A 13,904-nucleotide genomic window follows, 5' to 3' on the forward strand; every position below is an offset into this window, starting at 1 on the left:
TGAAAAGTTGGCAACCCTGTGAATCTATAAAACGGTTACGTTAAAACCGACCTAGCATTTATGAATTATTTTTAATTACTAGTAAATAATCCAATTGAATAAAATGAAATGCTAATGCACCTAGTGAGTTAATAGGCTAAATTGTGGTGGTCACAAACGGGTGTTACTGTGACAAACTGACTGGACAAATTAGATTACAACAAACACCTTTATTAACAGAACACTGTTTACTGGAATATTTTAATGTAAAGCATGGACCATGTGGTGATGCTAAAGGAGATTCATGATTTGATTTTGAACAGGTATGAGAACCGACTCACGGTCGCAGATTTCCCATCACTATAGCTGCAAATCAAACTGAGGGTACATTTACATGACAACTCAGGCAGCAACATAATGTCGGCTCAGATCCGGCCCACATCTGGCCCACATCTGGTACACGTGGATTCCACACGGCCCAGATGTGGGCCGGATGTGAGCCGACATTACGTTGCTGTCTGGGAACGATATACTAAAAACAGAAACGTTTTTCCACTGTGTTTTAAGTGTAAGGGCAACATTCTCAAAACAATCCCAGTTCACATGGATTTGTGAAAACGACAAAAAAACGTTGTATTATTCATGTTGGGCCAGTAGATGGCGATGTCACTTGGTAAAGAAACACAATGTGTCTATAGACTGAACACGTAATACACAAACGCATGATGTCACCGTTTTCAAAAACTTGTACTTTGGGGTCATACCATAAAAATATGGACATAGTGTCCGTGACGTCACCCGTAGGTTTCTGAAGAGCATTTTTGAAGCCTAAAGTGGGTCATACACGACAAATGGAAAACTGTTAATGCGTTTTGGCTGTTAATTTAAACAACAATGGCATTTTGGGGGCCTGAAAACACAAGCTTTTGAAATCAGGTTTTAAAGTGCAAGTTTTAGAAAACGATACCATTATCGAATTTGTGAAAACGTTGACATCATGCGCATGCATTACGTGTTCATTCAGTGTTTCATTACAAAGTGACATCGCTAACTACTGGCCTGGCATAAATAATACAGCGTTTTTAGTCGGCTTTTAGTTAGTTTTAGTTTTTAAACATTTATTAATATGTTCTTACTTATTTTTTATTAGTAGTAAGTATTCCAGTAGATTAAAATAAAAATATAAAAATTCTAGCCATAACAAATTAATTTTAATATTGTGACAAACTGAACTAGAGACATTAGAAAATATAAAATATGCATTATTAACCGAAAACTGTAGCCTAAAAAACAGCAATCTTACTGTATTTTTATTATTTATTTATTATTTAATTATAGAACTGTTAACAAACATTAGCACCAAAGTCAGAAGCTCCAAAGACATTCGCAAGGCGCGAAGACTCATATGCACAGTTTACATTTTTCTCTACCTTAAGAGACTTCATTAAAAGAGCAAGTTTGTTACAGAAAACCAGGTGCGTAATTTGTGGGGGGGTTGGGGGGAAGATACCCCCCCCCCCAATATTTAAATCTATGCATTACAACCCCCCAATATTTACACCATGATCACATGAAAAGGAGGCATCAGCAGGCATACCCTAACTTCAACCCCCTAATGTTCAAACCAAATCTACGCCCTTGCAGAAAACCTTGTATAAAGGAGGAGATTTAGACAATCGACTTCTATGAGTAAAGAATTTTCAGTTCAACATCTTTACTGGAACATTTTGCAGGGGCCAATTGATGACGCAAAAGAATCAATGATTCGGATCTTTGAACCGGTTCGAGAACCGACTTGCTTAAATGAGTCGGACTTCCCATAGTTGCCCTCCCAACCACTAGGGAGCGCTATCGATTACTTCCAAATAATTATTGACACTCCTCTTCTCCGTCTCTTAGAGAAACACAGGAGGAATACACGTGTGTTTCCGCACATGTGTGTTTTCTAGTACAGTTTAAATAGCTTTATATTTTATCAATCGACACAACGCTAATGATGTCAGCGTCTATAAACATGGAAGTAGACGGTGGAGGTGATGTTATGATGGCTGAAGGTCCCGAAAACGACGCGGATTCTCCCGTTGTGAGCCGCACACGCAGTGGTCGCAGACTCCGGACGCCCGCGGCCAAAACTCCCGTTCGCCGGACCAGAAAGTCTGTTGTCCGAGAAGATCCGCCAGAAAGCATCGATTCTCGACAGGAATCACCACCAGATGAATGTAACGTTACAGCAGATACTAAAGGCGATCAGTGCAGCTCAGTCTCAGTAACAGTATGTCCAGATGAAACTGCGTCATCACCGTCAGTAGATGTCAGTCAAGAGTCAGTGCCGGACACTGTAGATCAGACCAGCGAGAAGGAAAACGTGGTAAATAACACAGAGACAGGGTCCACTGGCCCTACAGACCCCAAGAAAGGGGCCAAAAAAAGGACTCACTCTGAATCCAGTGAGAAGAAAAGTAAGCCTATGCCTCTTGGGAAACCCAAGTCCGGAAGAGTATGGAAAGACCGAAAGAAGCAAAGGTGCATAACATTTTATTAACATTCAGCTTCCTATTACTCTCATCAGGTATCTGGCCTAATATCACATGAGTATTTGTATCTATGTGTGCATTCATGTACTTGTATGTCTGTTAATCCAAAATAGTAATTGGGTACATAAACATATCCTCATTGTACTTGTTTGTTTGCTAGTACTTTTGTTTCTTCTGCTCAGACGTGCTGACTTTGTTTTGTAGGTTCTCTGCGCTGTTGAGAGACAAACCTCTGCGTACATCATGGGAAAAGAAGATGGAGGCCAAGAGAGAGAAGCAGCTGGTGAAGCAGTACCACCAGCAGCTGAAGGATGAGCAGGCCAGAGAGAAAGAGGTGAGTTTCTGCCCCAAAACTGTGCTTTTATCTCATTATGTATGAATTGAATGTTGTCATTGTTTGTTTTTGAAACAAAGTCTAGAAGTGCGTCCCAATTTGCGCACTTCTGCACTATTTTATGCCATTTTGTAGTGTAAATAGTGCTAGTAGTGTGTTCACTGAAAAGTCCTAATAGAAGAAGTGCACTTTAAATTCCCGGATGATCCATTTAATTAACTGAAAAAACAATGGCTGCATCCGAAATCGCATACTTCCCTACTAAATAGTAACCGAAAAACAGTATGTGACAAAATAAGTATGTCTGAATTCAAAGTACTCATAAAAGAGTAGGTGAACAGTTACCCGGATGACCTATTACTTCCAGAGAGATTCTGAAGTTTGCATATTATGATGGACAATTTACTGTCCCATGAGGCCACGGGAGAGGATTTGTGAATGACAGTGAAACGACGTAACTGATGCTGGTAGATCACATGATAATGATAACATGGCGAAAGTAGTACGTCCAGATTGCTTTCATTCTACACACACTCATACTATATAGAACATACTTTTTTAGCGGTTGTGGAGTAATTACTTATTCAAAAGTAAGTACCTACTCAAGAGAGTATGCGATTTCAGACGAAGCCATAGTGTGACATGTTGGACACTTCATGCACTCAACTGTCTTAGCTTTAGTTACGTGGGGGAGGGGCTATCAAACTTTGATGAATGACAAAATCACTGTATAAAATTCATACACTACACGGATGAGTACATGGTGAGTTTGTAGTGTGTGATTTAATTTGGACACAACTTAGATACAGTCTCATTTATGAATAAACTATTTACTTAGTAGTTACCCTAGAGTTTAAAATGTTTGGGTCAGTAAGATTTTTAAATGTTTTTGTCTTTCAAAAATACAGTAAAAACAATAATATTGTGAAATATTCTTACAGTTTACTCCAGTCTTGTTCAGAAATCATTCTGATATGCTGATTTGCTGCTCAAGAAACATTTATTATTAATAATAATTAATTTTTTATAATGATTAATACTTTAGTGGAAACTATGATAATTATTTTTCAGGATTCTTTGATGAATAGAAAGTTCAAAATATAATTTTTGAAAATGTGCTTTTTCTGTATTTGTTTATTTTTCTTGCAGGACAAGAAGAAGAGGAGAGCAGAACATCTAAAAAGACGAGCAGAAAATGAGAGAAAAGCGGAGATTGTGCAAGTGGTAAATACAGAATGTCATTTTGCACCAGAATTCAGATGTTTCTCAGTTTTTCTGTCACATTCTTTGTCGTCTTATTTAACTCATGACTGCTTTGCCCCTTTCAGATTAAGAACACAGCAAAGATCAAGAGAATGAAGAAGAAGCAGCTGAGGAAGATTGAGAAAAGAGACACGCTGTCAATGGTGCAGAAAACACCACCCAGTGTCAAGAAGGGCAGAGGGAAAACAATCAGCAGCTCGTAGAGGGTTTAATGCTCTCATAACACGCTGTGCCAGTCTTGGATGAACTGGCATGCGGACCTCAATATAAAAAAACCTATGGAAATGTAATGATTTTGTATCTGTGACTCTAAGTAGACTGCTTTGTATATCACTCAGAGGTTTGAGTTGTGTATCTGCTTCAAATCTTTGGGTCTGATGTAATATTTGTACAGCAACTTCAAAAATGCAAATAAATGTGTTGATTTCATGGACACCCGTTTCCCATCACTGTTTCATGTGAACATAAGTTTATGTGATTGTCACATAAAAAAACAAATATCGTCCTGGCTCATGCATGTTAACCCTTAGGCTGCATTAGGGACATTTTTGTCCTTTTCATTTTTATTTCTTTGACCATTTTGGCTGTTTTAATGCCAATGGTATGTAATTTGGCAAAGTTGTGACTTTTTGCATAAATTTACAAATTTTGAAAAAAAAAATTAAAATATGTATAACACACACGGTGTAGAACAAATAGCACCATTCAGTACCATAAGGGACAAAAATGTCCCATTGACACCCATTAAAACGTCGTTTAAAGCCGGGGCCGTCATTAATACATAAATCATGATTTATGTTGAAACATTCTTTCATTTTGAAGCAAAGGCATTATATTTGCATTATATAGTGTATTTTACCAGATGACGTCACTACATGTGTATTCCCTATAGGGGGAAATGCACGCTATTTTCCTGGTTTCCACTATAGGGGCACTTGACTGTGCATGAAGGATTTGAATGGTTCAAAGATCTAAAAATTATGTTTCCGAGTATGTGTGGATGTCTGAGAGCGATGTGTGTCTGCGTTGACAAAAATTGTGTGTGTGTGTGTAGGGCCGTAATGCATGGTGTTTAGGCGAGTGACAAAAATCACAATATCCTGAAAGTCATGTTTTACTCTCTCTCTCTCTCTCTGTGTGTGTGTGTGAGTGTGTGTGTGTGAGCGCGCGCGCGCGCACGAGAGAGAGAAAGCGCTTCTCACGGCATTGTTTTCTTTCGGTTTGATTCATGCGTAATTTACGCACAGACATGAACCTTTGACACGGCTTCGTTTTTTAGCAGTCTATGTTTCAAAGGTAACTAATAATTTCTCACATAGGACAACGTAGGCACAAGCACAGCCATGCAGTCAGTCCTTAGACATAACAACTTTCATCTTGCGGCAACACAAAGATCTATCTGCGAGGGATCCAAAACAAAGTCTACCTTTGTTTTGCAATAGTCTAAGTGAGAAATCGGTGTTTATACAAGTGCGGTTGATGCAAAAGTTATAAAGCTGTGCCTTTGGTGCGGCCATTTCACACTCGACAAGATGATAAAAATAAAAGTTCATGTTCATGGTGATCTTGTAGTTTTGCTTTCTTTCTGGGATTTTGATGTGTAGGGAGACAGACACAGGTTATAGTCACCTAGTAGAAATCAGGAGAATGTTTGCAATACTGCATGATGTTTGTGATATGTCAGATGTATGAAAACTGGTTGAATACAGTAAAAAGTAAATATTTTACCCCAAGGCTTGGTGATGACAGGGTATTTGAATAAAAATTATGATTTTAGAATATTATGACAGTGGGTTCAAAAATGGATATTTTAATGGGTTTCAATGGGGACAATTTTGTCCTTAATGCACTGAATGGGTTTTTTTTTTATTTTAATCTGACGTAGCACAAAAAATAAAAATGCACCAACAATTTTTTTGCTGCTAATCTTTTACATATTCAAGACTGTGATAATCCAAAGCCAAGATTTTCAATTTGCATTTACTATATGGAAAATAATTAGATTTTTGTGTTTTTTCCTCTTATAAAATTGAGGGTACCGTCACCAAAACTGGAATTTAAAGGGTTAAAATCCTGAAATTAAATAAATATGTGGTATGTATGATGAGGACTGATGCTGGTTAAAATATTGAACTCAGTCAAAGTGGAAAAAAATAATAATATATAATAGTTTTATGGCAGTGTTTAGAGTGGACATTTTTGTCCCTTAACGCACTCAACGGTGTCAAATATATAATGCAGCCCAAGGGTTAAATGCTTTTATTATTATTATTATTATTGTTTTATAGTATGGGTAGAATTAGTTTCACTTTCAAAACTTGTCTTGCATTAAAAAAAAAACATGGGACTTTCCACTTTTATGGTTCGATATTGTTTGTTTTGGCAATGTATCTCGCAGAGATGCTTGCACTTTCGGTTTTATCAGGTGCTTTTTACATGGTGAGATGGAATGATCGGTACTTTTTGAGTACTTTAACCATTTCCTTTAGATGAGTTACCTTTGAATGCTCTCCAGTGGCCTGAAGTGAACTAGGAGGAAGAGATCAACCATTGCATGAGGTAATTACAAGGGGTGGAGTTAAAAGAATAAAAGAGTCCCATGTTTTGCCAATAAGAAACACTGTTGAAGAGTGAGCAGAGCACGAACACCAAGAAGCACATACAGGAGTCATGGATACAAAAGTTCATGCATTTTTGGTAAGAATATGTTGAATGCATTTTAAAATACAACCATTTACACAGTATTTTTAACATGAAAGTGTTGTAATTGTCCAGCCTTGTGTCCCACTCATGAATGTCTCGACACTCTTTCAGGCTCCGTACCATACGATTCAGCGTGCTGAATGTAGACCCTGGCAGTGTGTGAAAGGAGACCCTAAAGACACAGTTCCTGTTCCCTACCATGAGCCATGTGGAAACGCCACCCACGCCTCTCTCCAGGTTCAAGGGCCATATTCATCAGATCCTAAAGGGTTTTCTGTGAATTTCTTTAATGGCTCTAAAGAAATCAAGATTCCTGTGACATGCGATGATACCATCGGGAAACTGCAGCAGGAGGTCCTGAAGCTGAAACCAGACTTCGGAGCAAACCTGAATCTGGTCTACAATGGCAAACTGGTTCAGCAGCAGCAGACACTGTCTGAGCTCCAAGTGAAGCCTGGAGCCACGTTCCTCACCGTCCAGAAATGTCATGGAGGTTAAATTGTACTGTAATTTTTTTTTCTTTTGTCAAATCAACTGATATAATTAACTAATGTTGTTCAGATAACATTTATTTTGAGTTTCTGTTGATTAAACCAATCTCTTTGTATTAACTTTTTTTTTTTTTAGTTTCAAGGAACTCCGTTTTAAGTCAACCAGGTTACTTAAGTTAAACTAACAAATCATTTTATACTACAGGCACATCACTTTTCTTTTTGTCTCCCATCTGTTTATCTGAAACTTTATGCTGAGAGGTAAATAACACTATAAATGTGTCTTATTCACAAGCTTTTATTTGTCACATCCTTTCTTACCGTTAGCTGATATGTGTCATAAATCCGTCAACGGTTTCAATTTCCTTGACTCAGTTTAATAATCATTAATGCAAAAAGCCCTGTTGTTGCAATCATAAATAGAAGTGAAAAAGATAAATGTGTTATCTGAGCTGCAAGAAAATTTTGTTTGAAAACAAAAGTTTAGTTTAACCTGATGAAACAAAGATGTACTTTTTTTTCTTTTTCTTTTTTTTTGTACTTAGAATTGATCAGAAAGAGTATGGTTAAACAAACAAAGGAAAGGGTACTTTCAGGGATTAATGACAACAAAACAGTTTAGTTTTCAGTCTTTATCGGTATACTGTGTAGATTGACAAATGCAAATATTAGAAAATACAGATAGTATAAATGATATAACCTATTTACATAGAAATAGAAACTATCTTTGATTTTGGGCAAAACAAGAAATTGTCATGCAACCTTATAAATGTCTAATGTGTATGAACAGATGTTTTAAAAGTAATTGTGGTTTGCACTTACCTATATGTAAATTTGACTTCAATTTTAATAAAAATAAAATCATTGTGAGCCACTAATAATGAATTGTATGCATTCTTTTTTATTCAAAAACAAATGTGAAAAACAAACAAACATGGGACTTATCACTTTTATGGTTCGATATTGTTTGTTATGGCAGTGTTTATCTCACCGAGATGCTTGCACTTTCGGTTTTATCAGGTGCTTTTTACATAGTGAGATGGAATGATCTGTACTTTTTGAGTAGGCCTACTTAACCATTTCCTTTAGATGAGGTACATTTGAAGGTTTTTTTTTTTTTTTCTCCAGTGGCCTGAAGTGAACTAGGAGGAAGAGATCAGCCATTGCATGAGGTAATTATAAGGGGTGGAGTTAAAAGAATAAAAGGGCATGTTTTGCCTGTAAGAAACACTGTTGAAGAGTGAGCAGAGCACGAACACCAAGAAGCACATACAGGAGTTATGGATACAAAAGTTCATGCATTTTTGGTAAGAATATTTTGAATGCATTTTAAAATACAACCATTTAACATGATATGCTGACATTTGAACAGTATTTTTAACATGAAAGTGTTGTAATTGTTGCTTTTGTCCAGCCTTACGTGTCCCACTTATGAATGTCTCGACACTCTTTCAGGCTCCGTGCCATACGATTCAGCGTGCTGGATGTGGAGCCTTGCAGCGTGTGAAAGGAGACCCTAAAGACACGGTTCCTGTTCCCTACCATGAGCCGTGTGGTAACGCCACCCACGCCTCTCTCCAGGTTCAAGAGCCGTTTTTAAGAGCTTCGAAATCCTTTTCTGTGAATTTCTTTAATGGCTCTAATGGAGTCAGTGTTCCGGTGGTGATGAAGAGCACCGATACCATCGGGAAACTGCAGCAGGAGGTCCTGAAGCTGAATCCAGACTCCGGAGCAAACCTGAATCTGGTCTACAATGGGAAACCGGTTCAGCAGCAGCAGACACTGTCTGAGCTCCAAGTGAAGCCTGGAGCCACGTTCCTCACCTACCAGAAATGTACAGGAGGTTAAAGAGACATAATTTTTCTTTCTGTCTTCATCTCTGTTTATCTGTAACTTTAGTGAGAGGTAAATCACACTGTGAATGTAACTTACTTACAAACTTTTCCTTGTAACATTTTTTTTTTGTTGCTATTAGCTGATGTGTCATAAATACATAAAAAAATTTGAAAATACTTGACTCAGTTTAATCATCATTAATACAACAAGCCCTGACCGTTGATGCAAACATAAAAGAAAGTGCAAAACATGTTGAGTTGAATGTGTTATTCGAGCTGCAAGACGACATGAATATAACTTTTGTTTTGTTCAAGTGTTTTGTTTAACATGATGGGACAAAGATGTACTTTGTTTTGCTGTTTGTTTTGGAAATTCGAGTTCAGGAATTGAAAACGATTTTTTTGAACGTATTTTCAGGGTTTCATCAAAACAGTTTCACTTTCAGTCTTTAAGTTCACTGGGGGAAAAACAGAGATAGTAGAAATGATAATTCTATCTACATAGTTTCTAATGCTATCTAACATCTTATAGTTTGTAAAATTCAAGTTTGTAAGACTCATAAATGTCTAACGTCTATGAAAAAAGGAACATTCTTAAATCAGTTTCTTAATGGAAGCACAAACTTTATATTAAACAATGAGATCATAATAAATTGTTAAATGATCTGTAATTGTGATTTGCACTTTTCTATATGTAATCTGACTCTTCTATTTTAATGAAGAAAAAAAAAAAGTCTTGAACCACTAGTAATGAATTGTATTATGCATTATTTTCTTTTTTCAATACTATTTTGAGCCTCATGAGCATCAATGGAAGCAAAAACATCTGACCGATGAGTCACATGATCAGTATCACCAAGAAATAAAGCAGAATCTTAAAGGTGCTTATCATCTAATCTATCCAAATCTTAAAGGTGCTCTAAGCGATGTCATGTGTTTTTTAGGCCGAAACATTTTTTGTCACATACAGCAAACATCTCCTCACTATCCGCTAGCTGCCTGTCCCCTGAACACACTGTAAGAAAACGCGGTCTCTGTAGACAGCCCAGGCTCCACAAACGGCAAGAAAAACAAACGGGCCCAGCCTGGACCACGAAACATAACAAACAGTGTTCCAGCCAATAACTGACAAGAATGATTTGGGGGTTAGTGCGCGTGCACATGATGGGGGTGTGGGGAGTGGAGGAGAGAGAAGCATGAAGAGGGAAGTTAGCTAGAGGAGAGATGTCCAAGACAACGACTTAAGTTCAAATTTTATATTCTTGAGAATTTTGATATGGCCGACGAGAGACGACGTTCCGATGAACAAATAACAAAGAATAGGGAAAAGGAGAAGGAACGCGCGAAGTCCCGAATTTACATCAGAAAAGCATTCAAAAGGTGCCGAGAACTCCATCGGCAGAAGGGCTTCCAATCCGACATTCAGGTGGCTCTGTTTTTGCTTGACAGGTGTGTAAATCCATTTTTTTTTTCTAAATGGTTCATGGCTGTTTCAGGAAGCACGGAAGGGAGGGGGAGGGGATGGGATGAGGAGGGAGGGTCGAGCTAGCCTCCATTTTGTTTGACAATATGTAGAACGTCAACAGTAAGTGACGTCACCCAACATCGCTTAGAGCACCATTAACTATTTCTTTGTTTTATGCCATTATGTATAGTTTTATGAGTTTATTAATGGTACAGTTATTAAACAGTCATTTTTGCCACATATACTGTAAATGTCTGTCCATCAATTTTCCAAACCGCAGGCCGTATGTAGGGTCGCAGGATATTAAAATGATTCTTACACTAAAAGATTGAAGACTTGTAGTATTTTGTGAGTTAAAAAAAGAAAAGAAAAAAAGACATTTGTCCCAGTCTGCCCAAAACTCAATAGTCAACAAGAGACCTTCTTCCTGTATACGTCATTGGTTGTCATTCACAACAGTGATATTATAATCTCAGTGAAACTGAAATTCATGTATCAGCTGTAATGTAGATCTTAATTACAGTATCATCACCAGATATAACACAAACATGAACAACAGTATGTGAAACAAAAAACACACAAGATAATCAATTTTGAACAATGAATATAAGTCCGGTGATTCCCATTTTCTTTATAATCCTATGTCTTGATATTGTGGTCAAATGCATGGCAGCAGTTCCTGTAAATGGTGTTTTGGTGAGAATGAACCCTTAAGGGGTTGGGCATGCAACAGGGAAGATAGGTGCATTCCCAAATCTCTCTCTTTTGACTATAAAAATGCAATGCCTGCATTGTGAATAGAAGCAACTCAAGGCAGCATGACTACAGTCATTTACCCAGCACTGGTGAGATGATTTTAAATAAATTTTAAAATAAAATGTAAGATATATGTTATTATATATATATATATATATATATATATATATATATATATATATATATATATATATATATATATATATATATATATATATATATTACCATTCAAAAATTTGGTCAATTTAATGTCCTTGTTGAATAAAAGTATTCATTTATTTAAAACAATTTTTTACTGACCCAAAGTTTTGAATGGTATATATTAAAGATGAATTCTTGTGAAAATTCTCCATTTGTATTTAGTTTTATTGTCATGAGGTGCCCTGCATGCATTCACTGAAAATCCTGATTCTCTCTCAGACTCCAAACCTTTTCCAGCCGGAAGCATGTGGACTCAGGCAGTGTGTGAAAGGAGACACCGACCCCCTTCCTGAGCCGCTTGGAAAGGCCACCCACACCGTTCTCTGGGCTCAAAAGCCGGTTTCTTCAGATCCTAAACGCTTTTTGGTGAATATATTTGATGGCTCTGGAGTCAAGGTTCCCGTGACTGTGAGGAGCACTGACACCATCGGGAAACTGCAGCAGAAGGTCCTGAAGCTGAGACCAGACCTCAGAGGCTGTGGGAATCTGCTCTTCAATGGCAAACCGGTCCAGAAACAGCAGACGCTGTCTGAGCTCCAAGTGAAGCCTGGAGCCACGTTCATCACCTACCAGAAATGTATGGGAGGTTAAAAAAAACACTTTTCTTGTCTTCCCATCATATACCTTCATTATATCTATCCATATGTGCCATGTGTCATATCAGATTCGGACACCATCTTACTGAACTTGTATCTAATGATCTTAATGATCTTGCCTAAAGTCTATGCCTAAATTATTGTTTATGTAGACCAAATTCTACATTATTGTTTATTATTATGTTTAATACATATCTATGAACACATTAATTTTCATAAAAATAAAAATGTTAGGAAGTACAATGTCATTTTGTTGTTTTAATCATTATAAAAGTGTAAAATACCCCAAATAAAGAATGAGAAATGTACAGTATAAATCCATGCTAATTTGTTACAGTATAACTAAGATATTTAGAGTTAAAACATTCAGTAACAAAGATGTGTAAAATGCCTTTTTTTGTATTGCTTCTAATTTTAAACAACAATGCAACCAACCGTCCATGTAAGCGAAAAAAAGCAAACAAACAGAAAAGCAATCATGTGTTTTGAGTTGTGGTAATGCATGAGCAGAAGTGCGTGTTGCTTGGTGACTGTGAATGTGCCTTGATTATATTATCCAAATATTATAGGCCTAATGTGCCATGTGTCATATATCAGTCAAAGGATTGGAGACATTTTGCTGAATTTGTATCTAAAAAAGTCAAAAAGTATGTAAAAGATATATACATACACAAGTTTTTTGTTTTTGTTTTGTTTATCTGTAACTTAATTGGTCAATTAATCATATTATAAATGTAAAAAATAGCAAAAGTGAAGAAAGAAATATGTCTATCTGTACAGTATATATCCACACACTAAATACCACATCTAAATACAACAATACAACCAGCCCAGTCCATGCAAGCGAAAGTAAAAGCAAACAAACCAAATAAAACAAGAGCAGTCGTTGCAAATGTTGTGGTAATGCACGAGCAGACTGTTTTTGTCAAGCTGTCATTGACCTTGACTGATGGCACAAAAACTTTACACTTTTTTTTGTCTTGTGTTCTGTACTGAAGCCACAGGAGGTGACACAGCAAAACGGTTTCATTTTCAGTCTCTGTCAGTTTTTCGTCCACAATTTATGGAGAAACAGATAAAACGGCAAATACAAATAACCAAGAAGGGCACAAGAAGATGGCTAAACTATCATTGTTAAATGTCATGGCATGCCTAAAGCATTATGTATAAGTTTGATCCTTTGACTTACTAATGTAGATCCTTATTCACTGTGCACTAAACAGACTATAATAAACCAATCCACATACTGTAAAACACAATGATTAGTTTGTTTTGAACTGCAAGACAAAAGACTGTGATTTCTTAGCAGTCACGTGAACACATCGTTTGGTAAGTTTGGTGCAGTGCCGAGCTCTTGTTTCTTGTAAATCATGTGTTTGGTGAGAATCTGACGTGTTTATTAGAGACACAATGCTTTGAAACATGGGTTCTTTCCCAAACAAAGTTTCTCTTTCGCTTTTTAATTGAAGGTAGTATCAACAATATCAGATTTCCGGATGGTATAGATAACAGGAAACAGAATATATCATGGTATGTGTAAGAAACTCAGAAGCGATCTTCAGCAGGATTCATTATTGAGAGCACGAGCTGTCGGTAGCTGCAGTCATCAAGTCTGACTAAGGCAGTGTACATTGTAGTTTATATAGATTTTAGTGGGCAGTGCTTAGATATGGAGACAAAGCACCTTAAATCAGCCTTAAAGCAACCTTAAACAAAGCATGCAAATGAAGTGTCCAGGTTTAGGAAC

The 13,904-nt window shown here is 36.9% G+C and overlaps 4 protein-coding genes across 4 annotated transcripts; all 4 read left to right on the forward strand.

Moving 5' to 3' along the window:
• Positions 1-1,856: 1,856 nt before the first annotated feature.
• Positions 1,857-4,543, forward strand: ccdc86 (coiled-coil domain containing 86). The gene is made up of 4 exons (XM_084106898.1): positions 1,857-2,502; positions 2,718-2,847; positions 3,997-4,071; positions 4,176-4,543. Exons 1-4 carry the CDS (start codon positions 1,973-1,975, stop codon positions 4,311-4,313), a joined length of 873 nt encoding a protein of 290 aa, XP_083963024.1. The 5' UTR covers positions 1,857-1,972; the 3' UTR covers positions 4,314-4,543.
• A 2,050-nt stretch (positions 4,544-6,593) lies between these two features.
• On the forward strand, positions 6,594-8,185 carry LOC311072588 (uncharacterized protein). The gene is made up of 2 exons (XM_084097692.1): positions 6,594-6,807; positions 6,925-8,185. The coding sequence occupies exons 1-2, from the start codon at positions 6,781-6,783 to the stop codon at positions 7,309-7,311; spliced, it is 414 nt and encodes a 137-aa protein (XP_083953818.1). The 5' UTR covers positions 6,594-6,780; the 3' UTR covers positions 7,312-8,185.
• A 213-nt stretch (positions 8,186-8,398) lies between these two features.
• On the forward strand, positions 8,399-9,316 carry LOC311072580 (uncharacterized protein). Its single transcript, XM_084097676.1, has 2 exons — positions 8,399-8,611; positions 8,760-9,316. The coding sequence occupies exons 1-2, from the start codon at positions 8,585-8,587 to the stop codon at positions 9,150-9,152; spliced, it is 420 nt and encodes a 139-aa protein (XP_083953802.1). The 5' UTR covers positions 8,399-8,584; the 3' UTR covers positions 9,153-9,316.
• A 2,008-nt stretch (positions 9,317-11,324) lies between these two features.
• Positions 11,325-12,465, forward strand: LOC311078265 (uncharacterized protein). Its single transcript, XM_084106995.1, has 2 exons — positions 11,325-11,449; positions 11,781-12,465. Exons 1-2 carry the CDS (start codon positions 11,423-11,425, stop codon positions 12,150-12,152), a joined length of 399 nt encoding a protein of 132 aa, XP_083963121.1. The 5' UTR covers positions 11,325-11,422; the 3' UTR covers positions 12,153-12,465.
• The last annotated feature ends 1,439 nt before the right edge of the window (positions 12,466-13,904 follow it).

Source organism: Abramis brama, assembly GCF_963993115.1.
Source record: "Abramis brama genome assembly, chromosome: 2".
Classification (NCBI taxonomy): Eukaryota; Metazoa; Chordata; class Actinopteri; order Cypriniformes; family Leuciscidae; genus Abramis; species Abramis brama.

Excerpts from the sequence above, each read along its gene's own strand:
- ccdc86 (XM_084106898.1), top strand. The coding sequence starts at position 1,973 with ATGATGTCAGCGTCTATAAACATGGAAGTAGACGGTGGAGGTGATGTT. Across the intron at positions 2,848-3,996 it reads AGCAGGCCAGAGAGAAAGAG|GACAAGAAGAAGAGGAGAGC; the intron begins GTGAGTTTCTGC and ends TTTTTCTTGCAG. Across the intron at positions 4,072-4,175 it reads AAGCGGAGATTGTGCAAGTG|ATTAAGAACACAGCAAAGAT; the intron begins GTAAATACAGAA and ends TGCCCCTTTCAG.
- LOC311072588 (XM_084097692.1), top strand. The coding sequence starts at position 6,781 with ATGGATACAAAAGTTCATGCATTTTTG. Across the intron at positions 6,808-6,924 it reads CAAAAGTTCATGCATTTTTG|GCTCCGTACCATACGATTCA; the intron begins GTAAGAATATGT and ends ACACTCTTTCAG.
- LOC311072580 (XM_084097676.1), top strand. The coding sequence starts at position 8,585 with ATGGATACAAAAGTTCATGCATTTTTG. Across the intron at positions 8,612-8,759 it reads CAAAAGTTCATGCATTTTTG|GCTCCGTGCCATACGATTCA; the intron begins GTAAGAATATTT and ends ACACTCTTTCAG.
- LOC311078265 (XM_084106995.1), top strand. The coding sequence starts at position 11,423 with ATGACTACAGTCATTTACCCAGCACTG. Across the intron at positions 11,450-11,780 it reads CAGTCATTTACCCAGCACTG|ACTCCAAACCTTTTCCAGCC; the intron begins GTGAGATGATTT and ends ATTCTCTCTCAG.